Source organism: Aphelocoma coerulescens, chromosome 7, assembly GCF_041296385.1.
Source record: "Aphelocoma coerulescens isolate FSJ_1873_10779 chromosome 7, UR_Acoe_1.0, whole genome shotgun sequence".
Classification (NCBI taxonomy): domain Eukaryota; kingdom Metazoa; phylum Chordata; class Aves; order Passeriformes; family Corvidae; genus Aphelocoma; species Aphelocoma coerulescens.
The window spans coordinates 15,535,319-15,549,313 of record NC_091021.1 but is presented as its reverse complement, the minus strand read 5'-3'; the positions used below and the strand labels follow the sequence as shown (position 1 = coordinate 15,549,313).

Sequence of the window (13,995 nt, the reverse complement as noted above, 5' to 3'; positions counted from 1 at the left end):
TGATTGGGAAAAAAATGTAGGCCTCACCCTAAGTGTCCAGGACTTCCTTAGGAAGGCTCTGCAAGGCCAGCTGCACTTCCACAATTTGAGCACACAATAAACTGACAGAGAAAAACCATTCATGATGGGTACATCAGTTAAAATTACACTGAAGTCAAATTATGAGGATACAAAAAGTCACAGAGATGATTATACGTAGATTTGTAACAATGGCTATTAAAATTGGCATTTCTCCCTCTCCTTCAAACTGTACTGTACCTTCCAGCGCAGCCCTCTTTCTGTGGACGGCAACATAACAAACATACTCAAGGAATATAAAACCTCACAAAAATAAAGTGTCATCCTTTGAGACCTGATGTCAAATGAATGAATATTCAATCAAATAAATATCTGTTATGTCCACATTGCTGTACTAAATTCATTTTAATACAGTACAAAATGCTGGGAAAAAATAAAATCTAGAATACTTTTTCTATTAGTCTCCATTAAATGAGCTTTCTTAACTTTCTCTTTGTATTCTGAAAGCCACAAAAGCCCCACATGTAGTAGCTGATGTGGTGTGCACCTCTCAGCCAATCTACTTACTTTCATTCTGTAGATGCACATTCTTCTACTACTTTTTTGGGATGACTGCAAATTTTCACCTGAAATAAAATAAATTTGTAAAGACTTAATCCTGACTTTCAAAGTTCCAGCAAGCTTCATCTTGAGCATCATCAACAGAATGAGAGGGGGGAAAGGGGGAAAGACTCTCAGTGCTGACTGATAGATTTTTGATAATGCCGTGCTTCCCTTTTACTAATTATGCCCAGATTGCTCATCATGCCAGATACTGTTTATGCTAGGAATTTTCTACAGCATACCTCAGGGGCAAATTGCTTGTAGTGGTGAGCTGGGAATTCTCTATAGCCTACTTTAACAAACAAACCTCCAGTATTCCTCCATATCATTCAACTTTCGTGCCGAATCTTCAGCATACTTTTCAACTGAGCTAACTTCAACTACCCAAAGAAGGGTATACCTTGACACACCAATTGTTTATTGGTATGTCTAGAGCATGGTAAATGCTCTCTGACCCCTTGATCTTGCACAAACTAAGAAAACACAGTAGTTTTAAGTCATTAGGCTGTTGATAATGAAAGCCCTTGAGGTAAAAGCCATCTAGGCGAAAGCCCTTGTGCTGGACAGCAACTGTTAGTCTTGAGATTTCATGTAAATTGCACAAACATTTTTAGTAATTGTTAACTTCTCTGCAGAAGCCAGTTATCCACCACCTCAACCTCATTTACTTTTTACAGATAGACAAGATCTTCTATAAAGAAACTGGATTTTACTGCCAGTATGATCAGGCTCTAAGATTGGAATGTTTGCATTCTCTAAATTGGTAGATTGTTTTGGGCAGATGGTGTGAGAAGCTGTTCCAGTGCACACCACCACCACCCAGCATTTGTGACGGGCCAGAAAATAAACTACATCTCCATGCTGTATCACCTTCCTGTGGCACCTACCACAGTTGCTATCACTTACCTCCTTTCCTCTTTAAAACATTTATGATTTGGCAAGCTGGCTGCTTGTGGAACAACTAACTCTGGGTTGGATGCTGAATACTCATATTCAGAATGGTGAGGCTGCAGGGTGGCCCGTGTTACTCCAGCTCCATGGGGTTACAAGGGTAGGCATTTGGGATGGCGGGGTAAGAAATCACTGTGTGTCCCTGCCCTGACACCGGGCGCAAGGCACGAGCCGAGGCGTGTGAGGTGTGAGGCTGACGAGGCCGAGGGCTGTGGAGACCCCACGACCCACCGGGCATCAGCGTTGCTGAGCACCGGCCCGGGGAGTCCCGCGGCGGGCTGGAGGCTGGAGCCCCCCGAGAGCCGGGCTCAGTTGAGGGCTGCGGGTGGCGCCCGGCCGGGTCGAGCGGCCGTCGAGGGGAAATCCCCCCTTGCCCGGGCCGCCGCTTTGTCCTTGCCCGGCCCGGAGCACGCGCGCCCCCGGCCGCGCAGGGAGCGCGCCTGCGCGCACCCCGGCGGCCGGCAGGCGGGAGCGAGCGCCCCCTCTCCCCTCCCCCGCTCGCCGGGAGCTCCGCCGGCGGCCGCGGGCGGGCGGGGGGAGCCCGGGCGGGGCGGGGGGAGGCCGGGGGCGGCCAAGCCCCCTCCCCGCCTCCGCTCCGCGGCGCGCGCCCGCCGCCCCCCGCCCCGGCCCCCCGGCCCGCCGCGGGAGCCCGCGCCGCAGAGCGGGGCCCGCCAGCGCCACCCGCCGGCCGCGGGGCCGCACCGCGCCTCCCCCCGTCCCCCCCTGCTCCGGCTCTCAATGTTCCACACTGCCCGGCCACAGAGCCGCCGCCGCCGCCGTAGAGCCCCCCGGCCGCCTCCGTCCCCTCCTCGGGCGCCGCGGGCCCGGCCCGGCCCCCCGCCATCCCGCCCCTCCGACCCAGCAGCGGGACAGGACGCCGGCGAAGGTAAGGGAGCGGCGGGCGAGGCGGCCGCCGCGGCGGCTGGGCGAGCGCGGTGGGGGGAGGCGGGGAGGAGGCGGGGGGGCTGGTAGAGGAGCTTTGTTCTTGTTTTCGGCGCTCGCTGCCTGGCGGCGGCCGGGGGCGCAGGGCCGGCCCGAGTTCACGCCTCACTTGGTGCACACGCACGGTGCGGAGCGGGGCCGGGCGAGCCGCCGCCGCCGCCCGCCGAGCCGAGCCGAGCCGTGCCGGGCTGGCGCTCCCCACAAAGCGCGGCCGGGCGGCCGCCTGGATCCAGCCCTGCCGCAGCTCCCGCCGCTCCTCCTCGGGCCCCCCCGGCCGCCGGGGCAGCCCCCTCCTTCTTCCCCCCCCCCCCCCCCCCCCCGCCTTTCCCGATCGGCGGAAAAATGTCGGTCTGCCTGGCGGAGCTGCGCGGGGAGCGGCGGCGGGGAGAGCTGTGCAGAAGGTGCAGTTTGAATTATGCTTCTTCCCCCTCCGGCAGCTCTGTGGTGGCCAAATGCAGTTCTCGCTGCTGGCCATGTAAATAACCGGGGCTGCTGCTACCCCAGTGGCTTTAAATGCATCGCGGGGCTTTTCCTCTTCCTACAAAAAGCCCTACCACCAACAAAAAAACGAACCTCGTTCCCCCCCCGTGCCAGCCCTTTTAATGCTCAGAGCAAGTGTACATTTCCATCTGAAATCAACCCGAGTGTTACTGGCAATGTATTTTCACGGAGAGAGGAGAAGAGGGGGGGATCTGGCGTTTGGACCCAATAAAATGCTCTGCTCCAGTGTAAATATTTACAGGTTATTAGTGACTTTTTAAAAAACATTTTCAGTGAGGTCTGTTATTTACAATGTGTCATAAGTTATTAATGTTCATTGCCTAAGTACCCTGCTAAATCTGTCTCATGCCTTAGAACAAAGTCGACAATTGGCATATTGTTTAAAGTATGAAAAAAATGCGAGTGGGTTTAAAAATTGGAAATATCTGTATTTTCAGAAGTGTAAATATTGCTTTGTAGCTGTCAAACTCCAGCCCTTGGGTATGAGACAAAGGAGTATATTTTGATTAATTTCTCAGTGAAACCGACTTGTCACCTATTCAAAGTTTTCTGGAACTTGGGGAATGCCAAGAGAGAGTCCTGCCTGTTGTACGAGCTCTGCCTCTTCCCCAAAAAAGTTCTTCATGATGTCCAGTGAGAGGCAGAGGTCAGTGGAACTTTGGGAATGACAAGAGAGAGTCCTTCCTGTTGTATTAACTCTGCCTCTTTTCCTTCCCCAAAAAGTTCCCCACGATGTCCAGTGATAGGCAGAGGTCAGACGATGAAAGTCCAAGTACCAGCAGTGGTAGTTCAGATGCCGATCAGAGGGATCCGCCTGCACCTGAACCTGAAGAGCAAGAAGAGCGAAAACCCTCTGCCACCCAGCAGAAGAAGAACACCAAACTATCCAGCAAAACTACTGCTAAGCTATCTACTAGTGCAAAAAGGTAAAGGGAAGAGTGAAACATCCTGTGGTATTTTTACACAGTATTTGGAGTCTCCGTACCTGCACTGCACTTGTCAGGGCAGAGGGATTCTGCTTGTAAAGCTATGTGGAAGGGAGTGAATGATAAACTTTGGTAATACAGGGGCCTGCTAAGCAGTGCCTTAATTAATCCAAGTCTTGTTGGGGTAACACTTGCACAGACACGTCCTATATCTTTTGAGGAGTTGTTACAGAGTTTGGTAACTTACAGGCTGACTGGGAGGGGGACACCTAGATACGTTTTGTATTTGCAAAAATGCGTGAGAGAGCTTTGGCACTTTTTTTCTGAGTTAGGTTTCCATGCCTGATTAGGGTATAGGGTGGAGTCCTCCTGGAGTATTTTATTATGGTCTGTAGACTGATGACAGGCAATGCTGTCTAATTAAAGAAGTCATAAAAACCCCAGTGGCTTCTCTGAGCCTTATGAGAGCTTTTCATAATGATGCACAGGAGAACCTTACACACCCCAAAGGAATGGGGTTCCTTTGGGAGAAACTTAGGTGAGTTTTGTCCCTTAGGATCTGTGGATTTAAACCATCACGTTCTACAGGTAGCCTCTACCTTTAAATATGAGAATCTTCAGAAACCTTGTTTAGTTACATTGGTTGCACTTGCATTTGCATATAAGGTTATTGGCAGTCTGGCTCTCAAGCTGTGTACTCTGGTAATTTTCTCAAAGATCAGCTGTGTAAAATACTCAAACTTTAAATTCTTTAATTCCATCAGTCTTTGGAGATAAAGCATAACTTTCCAGTCCTTTCTTTGGAGTTGCTTTTCTTTGCAAACATTTACAAGTATCCTGTAGAAAGAAAAGTTGTAAAATAGCTGTAGTAGCTTCAAATTTTGCTTATTCAGCATGAGTGCTGTAGCTCTGACTTTTGGGAACACTTTGGTAATTTTGTATTGGACTTGAACTAAGTAAATTCTTTTTGAAATATGTTAAAATTGTTGCAGAGAATTACTGGGTGGCTTTGGTGACTTTTGAGGTTGTTAAGGAAATCCTTTGAAATAGGACTGGCTAAAGAAAAAAAAGTTTTGCAATTACTATGTAGCCTTTGTAATTTGTTGTTACTTGTCTTTATTTGACAAGCTTGAGATACAGGGTTTTGGAACTGAGTTTTCCCATCTTGTCTTTATTTCCCTTAATAGTTGCAAGTCTAATTCCATGCATCTCAGATAGTTCAGCAGGCTGACTGAACTTATTGATATTCGTGCAAGGACCTCCAGAGCAGTTTCTGCTAGCTCATATATTAACACCTGCTATTTTGCATGAAATTCACAGTATTGCTCATATTGGTCCTTTTGTGAAGTCTTACTCGATATTTTTAAGAGAAGTTTAACATGCGTATTTTGAAATTGCACCTCTCATGTACCTGAATAAACTTAAATTGACAGGAAGTTTTCAGTACTCATTTTTCAGATTTTAACTCCTTGTGAATGGCTGGGATAGAATAAAGCTAAGCACAGATTATTTCAAGTTATTGTATCACTTTTTGTCATGTAAATACAGCTACTGTATAGGGTTGCGGGAGAAAGGCAGCAGAAGGTATGGAGAGAAGCAAAGTTGATCCAGAGAGATTATTCCAGTAACAGAGACAGCCTGGCAGATCTGCAAATCCACTTTTTAAACATACTGCAAAGTAGTAGGTAAAATATTGTGAAAAGAGTGTGTCTGCTGCCAGCGCAGTTCACTTGAGCCTCAGTCACAGGTCCTGTAGCTCTGGTTTAAAGTCATTGTCAAATCTGCCTGTGCAGGCTTCCCCCCCCCCCCCCGCCTCATTTGCATATTAGCTTGAAAAGAAAATCTCCCTAGTAAAAAGTGCTCGGATGTGAAAAAGAGTTACTTTTCTGAATAGTTGTGGGAAATTTCTACCCAACTCAGCTGTAAGTGTTCTGTTTACATACAGTGTGGAGCAGGAAAAAAGCTGCAAAGTTTCTCAGCTGTGGGATTTGGGTTATGCCTCTGAGAACAAAGAGGAAGCAGCCATGTTAGCATTACTGAAGGCAAAGCCAATCTTGCATTTAACTGCATGGTGGTAGAGGGCAGTGTAATTCCCTGATTTATTCTATAGACTATCTCAAATGCTTTGTGTCTGTTCTCATTTCACCAACAGAATCCAGAAGGAGCTAGCTGAAATAACCCTTGATCCTCCTCCTAACTGCAGGTATGTAATGGCTTCTTAAATTGTGTTCGGTGGTAGGAAATTAATGTGCTCAGGTTAACAAAAGGGAAACTTAGTGTTTACGACAGGTGACTGTTAGACAGAAATTGCATACAGCAGATTGAACAAACATAAAAAACGTTTGAAACTGAAGTTTGATATTTTGTCTGCATGTTGGAGATGTAGTCATGAGTGATTGATGTACACAGTAAAATCTATTCAGTTTGTTGTTCATAGCAGGTCACTGCCTTTGCGAAACATTAATTATATGAACGTCAAAATACGCTGAAGCTTTCAACTTAATGTCTGCATGTAGTTTGAACTGGGTTTTTGAGTGCTGAGTTTATAGAGTGATCTTTTCATTCTGAAGTAAAGAACCGTGTGTGATTTTTATATGCTTTCTCTTAGTGTGTTGTTTAACAGATAAACTGAAGTATTGCCTCTAAATTTACGTGTCTGTTGGTCAAAGTTGTAGTCTCTTGATAAAGAATATTTTTAGGGAAGTTCCCAGCTTGGGAGGTACTTCTGTTAGGTTTTCGAAAATGAAATGTTAAGCGTGGAAGACTGAGTGATTTAGTCTTAAAATGATGGTTTGGAACTGAAGCGCTTGATTTGTAAAAAAGTTAGACAGTAGCACAGTTAGTTGATTTCTTTATATCTTTTGCATGTTTTACTTTTGTTTAAAGGATGCATAAAAATTCTCATTAGGTATGTGCATCCAGTGTTCACATTTGCAGTAAAGCTAAATTTAAATAATGTTGCTTTCATTTGAGGCATCTCAGTAAGATTTCTGACTGGAAGGTATCTTAATAACTCGTGTAACAGTGAGCCATGTACGTTTTTAAAGAAATGCTGGAAATGCTTTCTGATTCTGTGTTGGAATTGTTTGGCTTTTGAATAGTTGGAAAGGTTTGGTGGGTGTTTTGTGAATTTGATAAAATATGAGCTTTCTTCTATCTCACTAATCCATGAGTGCAGGGGCTAAACCAGAGCAGTGTTTTATTGAATTTGTGGCGAAGGTGTCTTGTCCTGAGGACTGTGCTGTAGATTGCCTATGGCAATGTGATGTATTTGCATGCAGGGTTGGTCGGTGGCTCTCCCTCTTCAGTAAAGGGGAGCTCTTTTGAGAGAGCAGTCTGTTTCTTTTGGTTTTTTGTTTGTTTGAGGGTTTTTTTTTGTGGGGAGGTGGTTTTGGTTTGGTTTTAAATAACTGCTTTAGATAAGTTTTAATAAATCACTGCGATCTAGTTCTGTGTTAGTCCTGCACTTTATATTTGGACCATCAAAGGGGCATGGTAGAAGAGAAAGTATTTAAATGAAATAGAACACTGACACTGCTTACAGTTGCCAAAAAGATAATTGTAGCAGTTTCGGGTACAGCAAGTTACAGCTTTTAGAAAGAGAAGCTTCCCTGTTCACACTCTGCAGTACGGTCTGATACTCGGCTCCTTGGGAAATCATGTTCCTCTCATATTAGCGCAAGAGATCATTTTGCTTGTGAGCTGGTACAGTCTGATGCCAGGAATTCTGTTGAGAATGATGAAAACACCCCAATGTGTCTAAAATTATTCAAGTTTCTTTCCTACAGAGAGTAGGAAAATAGGTTATTTTTTGCCAGTGAGGAAGTCAATGCTTCTGTTCCCATAGGTATTTTTAAGAGGAATTTAGTGGATTTACTCAGTAACAACTTTATGATGAGTGCATTTTTACCTTTTGCAAAATAAAAAAAAATATTTAAAGAGAAGCTTCTGTAACAGAAGATCTGGGTTTTCATAATGAACAATTTGAACAGAGTTTCAGTGCCCAAAGTATTTACTGTTCCACTGAAACTGACTTGTTAGAAGTAACCTTTCTGGTACTAAGAGGTAAATGCAGCTGTGTGTTATGTGCAGAAACAGTTGACAGTAGGGTGTAGTAGCACAGATTAGGCTACAGACCAACACAGCAGGCTGGTGACACCTCCGCATTGCTCGTCATGCAACGAGCAGCAGAATTCTACTTATTACATTTCTTGTGAAAGAAAAAGAATGTGTAAAAAAAACCCCCAAAACATTTAAAAGCCTGTATAACTTAGGCATATTCGTATGTGCTTTAAAAATAAAAGCTTTGTGTCTATGTTCTCCCAAAAACAAGTTTTCATGCACAGTTGTTTCTCCTCCAGTTCTAGAGCCCACCTTTATCATTTGCAGTCCACATGTTGCAAGCTTCACAAGAATACATCTGGCAACTAATGCTCTTGGATGCTGATAGTCCTTCTGGTTACTCAGTTACATAAGTAATGAAAAATTAGCAATTTTTAAAATGCAGTAATGGCACATGTAAAACATTAAACATTACTTTACCAGGATAGAGTACAGATACTGAAGATTATGTTGACCTCTCTCATATCATGTTAAACACTGCCACTTCTCACCTGCCAGTGCAACTGCCCAGAGTCACCCCATGGGAGTGACCCAAGGCTGATTTAGCGACTTTAGAATGACACTGACTGGCTGCACTGTGATTCTCATGCAAAAGAAGTGTAGATTGCCCCAGCAGTTATTTTTCCTCCAGTCACATCTATTGCTATAACACCTGCTTTATAAAAATCCCAGAGCCCCAAAGAAAGCCCTGTTCCTGGGTGTGCTGAGCAGGCCTGGGCTGCACGTTAACTTCTGTTTTAGGCACTGGGATGGCAGGATGACAGGCACAGTAAAACTGACTAAATGGTAGTTTTTTGCTTGCCTGTCTCAACAGTAAAGATTGATTTCTGATTCTGTTAATTCGACAATGAACTGTTGAAAAAATCATGTTGTCATGTATCATGCTGTCATGTTTGTGAGCAGTGAATATGAGCTGCATCTTGGGGGTACCAACTATAGAACTTAATATGTTTGTGCTGATAGCTTTACTCTTTAACGTGCAATAGTACTAGATTCCTGGGATTTTGGTGTGATCGTCAAGAAAGATAAAACATCAAAAGCAATAAAATTAAATTCAGTCTTAGGCCACTAAAGATGTTGGAGAAAAATTAAGTGCTGCTTTCTACTCAGGTTTTCTCCTGTTCAACAGAAAAGCCTGAAACAACTCAATTTCTGTCCAACATACACCATAGCACTGGGATACATAGGTATACTGAGGACACAGGTATCTGATTCCATTTTTTCTTGCTTTTTCTGGCTTAACTCAAAGCTGTGCTACTTGGTGCAGTGTGCTGTATTTAATTTCTTTTGTGCTTTTAATAGCATAAAGCAAAGCTAAAAAAGATCTTGGCCCTATTGCTCCTAGGCAGCTCAGTTTCAAACCATGGCCAAGCACTTACACATACTTCAAGGTATGGAAGTGTGCCAAACCCCACTGTTACAGACTCTCAGGTAAATGCTGCAAAGATTTTACATGTAGTGCATGGCAAGTCTGGGCTGCAGAGATGCTCTTAAATAGGTTTGACATATCTGGAATAACTATTTTCAGCTCATAGCATAAAACTGTTTGGATCAGAGGTCACTGCTCTGTAGTTAAGGTTATGTCTGAGGCTGCTGTTGTGACCTGCCCAACTTGGAGGCTGCAGCTCAGGTGGAGCAGAGCACTGCTAGCTCCAATGCTCATTGTATTTCCTGGATTTTAGGACTGGCACAAGTGGGGCTGTTCCCAGGGGTGCTGTGATTTATAGCAGCTTCCTTTAGCTGTTCCTGGCTGCCCTGATGATCTACAATAACAAAAATGTGTACCAGTTTTCTTTGCTCCCTTTTCCTCATTTCCATTCCTAAACTGATCATTGTTCTTCTTTGTGGAAAAGTTTTTGAAGTACAATTTAATAAGACTCATGTCAGCTTAGTTTATAGTTTACAGCCCATTTTACAACAAATCCACTTTAGTATAAACTTTGCAGAAAATGAACGCAAACACCAGATTTAGTGTATTCACTCAGAGCTTAATTCATGTGGTTTAAAAAGTGGTGAGTTGAAATAGTGTATCTTTCCCAGGCAGGCAGGAGAATGTAAGTCTTTTGTATTCTGTACTGTAAATTGGCTTTAAACTCTTCTCTTTGTTAAATTAAAAAGTAGATATTTGAAAGCAAGTGGTTAAAAAGAAAAAAGTAAAGAGGAAAGGCCAGACAAAACATGCCTTGGAGTACTGGTCAGAGAAACAACTTGCTTTCTTCGTAGCTTCTGGGAAATGGGGCTTATTACTAAGGGAAGCTGTTTGGATCATCCCAAAAGCTCCCTGCTCTCTCATGCTGTAGCCAGTGAGTGCCTGACTTTATATGTCTGTTGGAAAGATTTTCCTTAATAGGGATTACTGTATTGATTCCTATTTATTTTCAGGCCTGGTATGCTAATATGTACTAATGTGATTTCTTGAGCAGTACAACAAAAGGTAGCAGTTGATGATTTTGCTGTTTGTAGGCTCTCTTAGACTTGCAAGGAGGTTGATGGTTTATGAGTAGCTCATTTTGAAATTATTTATTTTAAAATAACACTCCAAAGTATGGGGACTAAGAACAAATGGAAGCAAGACACGTAGGGGGTTTGTTTTAATACAGGATTCTTCTGCTTCCTAAGAACTGCATTTGTCCCGTTCATTACTGCCACATCTTGGGCTAATTCTACACTGCAGTGTTGCCAATGCCAGGGTCTGGAGTTTGACACAAAGAAGAATGCCTGCAAAACCCCGGCAGGTGAACACTATTACTGCTTCAGTTATGGACCCATGAATCCAGATGTTTGTAACTGTCGGACTGTGCTTGTTATTCCATCAGTGTGGAAGCACTGCAGTGTGTGTTTAAAGCAATATTGTGAAGTTATTCTTCAGAGCAGCAATTTAAGCTCTTTCAGTTGAGCTGTCTGAAACAATGAGGAGCAATGAACAATTGTGCTGGTGGTGCAGGCTCGTCCACGTGCAGAGGTAGTGCAGGATTTGAGCTAATGCAGCCTTGTGTTTGTGAGGAAGGTGCTGCAGTTAAGCTTGTAGGAGCATTCCTTTTGTTAACATACTCTGTCTACAGTAAGGTTATAGGCAAATGTTTACTCTGCAAACAGTTGTGCCTGTTGAAGATGTTACTGCACAGCTGTGGTTTGCTCCAGTTCTGCCACGGAGGTGACTACTCCAGTCAGAAAGTGAAGCAGATTCATGTGATTACTCTGTCATGCTCCCCAGGGAAGGGTGTTAAAAAAAAAAAAAAAAAGGAAAAAACATCGTCCAAGTTTGTTTAAATGGTTTAAATAGGTGATTCAAATGAACTCTGCTGGATTTTTCCTCTCTCCTCTCAGAGTAGGCATTGTTCACACGAAGCTTTTTACCACAAGCACCAGGACATGAATAAGTCAATCCATTCCTTTGTCTCTCAAATGTAGTAAGTTTCCATCTCCCCTTTGTCAAAACCAGGCATTCTGTTGCTTTTATGAAATCAGGAGGAGAAAGAATATTTTGCATGCAGTCAAATAGCAGGCCTCTACACAGTTTCACAAGTGTGTGCCCATCTTCACATGTGTATGTTTTTTTCTTCCACTCAAGCTGTTGACTTTTCAGATCAGTGTAAGTTCTCCAGTTTTGTGTTTATTCTGTTAGTTTCTTGTTGGGCAAATGTCTTCATGTTACTAAGTACTGAACCTCAGTGACAAAATAAAATGGTCAGTTTTTCTGGTTTTCACCTCTGCAGTGAAAACCCAGTTGTGAACACTAAATGGTTCCCTATAGAAAAGAAGTTGATTAAGTTATGTAAAAGATAGTTAAGAGTATGTGCATAAATGCTTGTGGTGAAGCTGAATGAGCAAAATTTTTAAAAAGTCACCCAAACTCTACTTGATAATGTATCTTCTGACACTGACATTATGCTTTTTATTGTCTCTCCAGTGCCCAGCACTTTGTCACCACTGAGTGCAATAAATGCATTCTATATGAAAAGAAAGCTGAAGTTTGCAGAATGGTTCCATGAATACAAACCCACACAATTATTTCTAACACTTCCTTCTCTATATAGAAGTTTACTGTTAAAAAAATACAATGAAGAGGGTTCATGGCTCCTGTAAAAACATGCTTGAAGAAATTCTCAAATGAATATTGAAATTCTACTTGTTACTATTGTCCATCTCTGATTTACCTAAAATCATTTCTCCTAAGCATTTTCTTCCATTTTTGTTCTTCCCTCCTTTTTTCTAACCAGAAGGCTGTAGTCCAGGTCAGAGTAGGAAAGAGTGGTATAAATTAGCACAGCAGTCAGAAGTCTTGGTATTTTTGTATTTCTGTCCAGGTGTAGTAATAACCTTTATGTTGCAGAATGGCTTTTACCTAATTTGCTGGCAGTCAGTGAAGCTGCTTAAGGAAGAGGGAGGATGCAAATTTAGAAAGGCATTTCAGTAAAACATTTAAGTGTTAAGTAGAGCTAGAGTACCCTGTTATTTAATATAATTTTATTAAACAAATGCAATAGTGAAAGATTGTGTAACTCCTGAGCATTTTGAATTGTGAGAATATTTAAATTATTTTCAGTTGAGACTAGATGACAGATCCACTAACTCAAAATGCCTCAAGTTTTGGGGTTTTTTTCCCCTGTGCTAGTATTGACCTCTTGGAAGCTATAAACCAAGGTTTTTTATCAGCCCCCACACAGTGAATTTCTCATGCAAATATTCTCAGTGGCATAATTAAGAGAGGGTTATGCAACACAAATCAACATACCTACTTATGGGAGTAAGTTTTCATGCCTGCAAATTTGCAGGTTTGACTCTGTGTGAGCAGTGTCCACAGTACTGTCCTACCTGCTCTGAAGTGTCTGTGTGCTAGTCCAAAGATTATATAGATATTTCACTAGTTTTCAATAGCACTACTGTCAAAATTTAAAAAAAAAAAAAATCATGGTTGTCTATCTACTTTAAAGTTGCAGAAATAGTTCAAACACTTTTGATTCAGCTGCTGGTGTTAAAGAACTGATGCTCATTATGTCTTAAGTTTTATCTGGGAACAATAGAAAAGCCTGACAGACCAGTTTTTTAAACAATTCTTTAGGCATTGTTGTGCAAAAATTTGTAAAAAAATGCCAAGTAATGGCTCTTAGACTTAAGGACAAATCTGCTTTTTGGATATCCATTTGTATAACGGTACAGGCCCTTCAGGCTCTGTGATAAAACTGACTAAAATATGCCACATATATATATTTTTTTCTTTTTACATTCAAACTGTGTGTTGCTCACCACTGCCAGCCTGTCATACTTAGTTTGTGGTGAACAGTATGTGTGGCAAGGTCCTAGCACTAAATGCTTCCTCCTCAGACTGACTTGTCTCTGTGTATCAGTTTCTTTACTATTACAGACTTGGGACACCTATTTCAAATTCAATTTGACAAAGTATAAATACAAGAGAATCAGCTAAAGTGCACTAAACCCTTTATGTAAAATTAACTACTTCCTATAAAACTCGTGTGCAGATTTCCTGGAGCTGGTGTAACTCGGGTTTGCATAGATGTGGAACATTCTGAGACAGGTAATACACAGATCATGAAAAAATACCTTGAGCATATCTTCTGAGTGCAGGGCTGGGTAGGCAGGAGCAAGGATATCTAGCTGCCATCTCGGACAGGGGCATGTGTGCCAGGAGCTATGCTGTTACTTCACCTTGATGCCTTACTTTGAGCCAGTAACTGCTGGTGATAAATGAGTCCTAGCCTGCTTGTGTTAATTTGGATTAATTTTCCCTGTGCAGAGAGTGCACTATACTGTTACCTAGTTCAGAACTATGGCTGAAGCAGTTGTTAATTTTATAGCACTTATGTAAAACAGACTGGCCAGACCTTTTAGGAGCTCAGATACAAGTTTAGTTGACAATGATTAAACTACCATTGTAAGCATTGCTTTCAGAAACAAAGGAGGGGTAAAAAAA

At 42.8% G+C, this 13,995-nt stretch overlaps 1 protein-coding gene across 2 annotated transcripts in view; it reads left to right on the top strand.

Moving 5' to 3' along the window:
- Positions 1–2,252: 2,252 nt before the first annotated feature.
- Positions 2,253–13,995, top strand: part of UBE2E3 (ubiquitin conjugating enzyme E2 E3) — a 54,108-nt gene continuing 42,365 nt past the window's right edge. The window contains exons 1-3 of one of the 2 annotated variants that reach the window (XM_069020497.1): positions 2,253–2,458; positions 3,739–3,941; positions 6,094–6,144. In XM_069020497.1, coding sequence (XP_068876598.1) covers positions 3,748–3,941; positions 6,094–6,144 — 245 coding nt within the window. In that variant the 5' untranslated portion in view covers positions 2,253–2,458; positions 3,739–3,747. Of the gene's footprint in view, positions 2,459–2,848; positions 2,916–3,738; positions 3,942–6,093; positions 6,145–13,995 lie in introns of those variants that run through there. The other variant, XM_069020498.1, reaches the window with a different exon arrangement.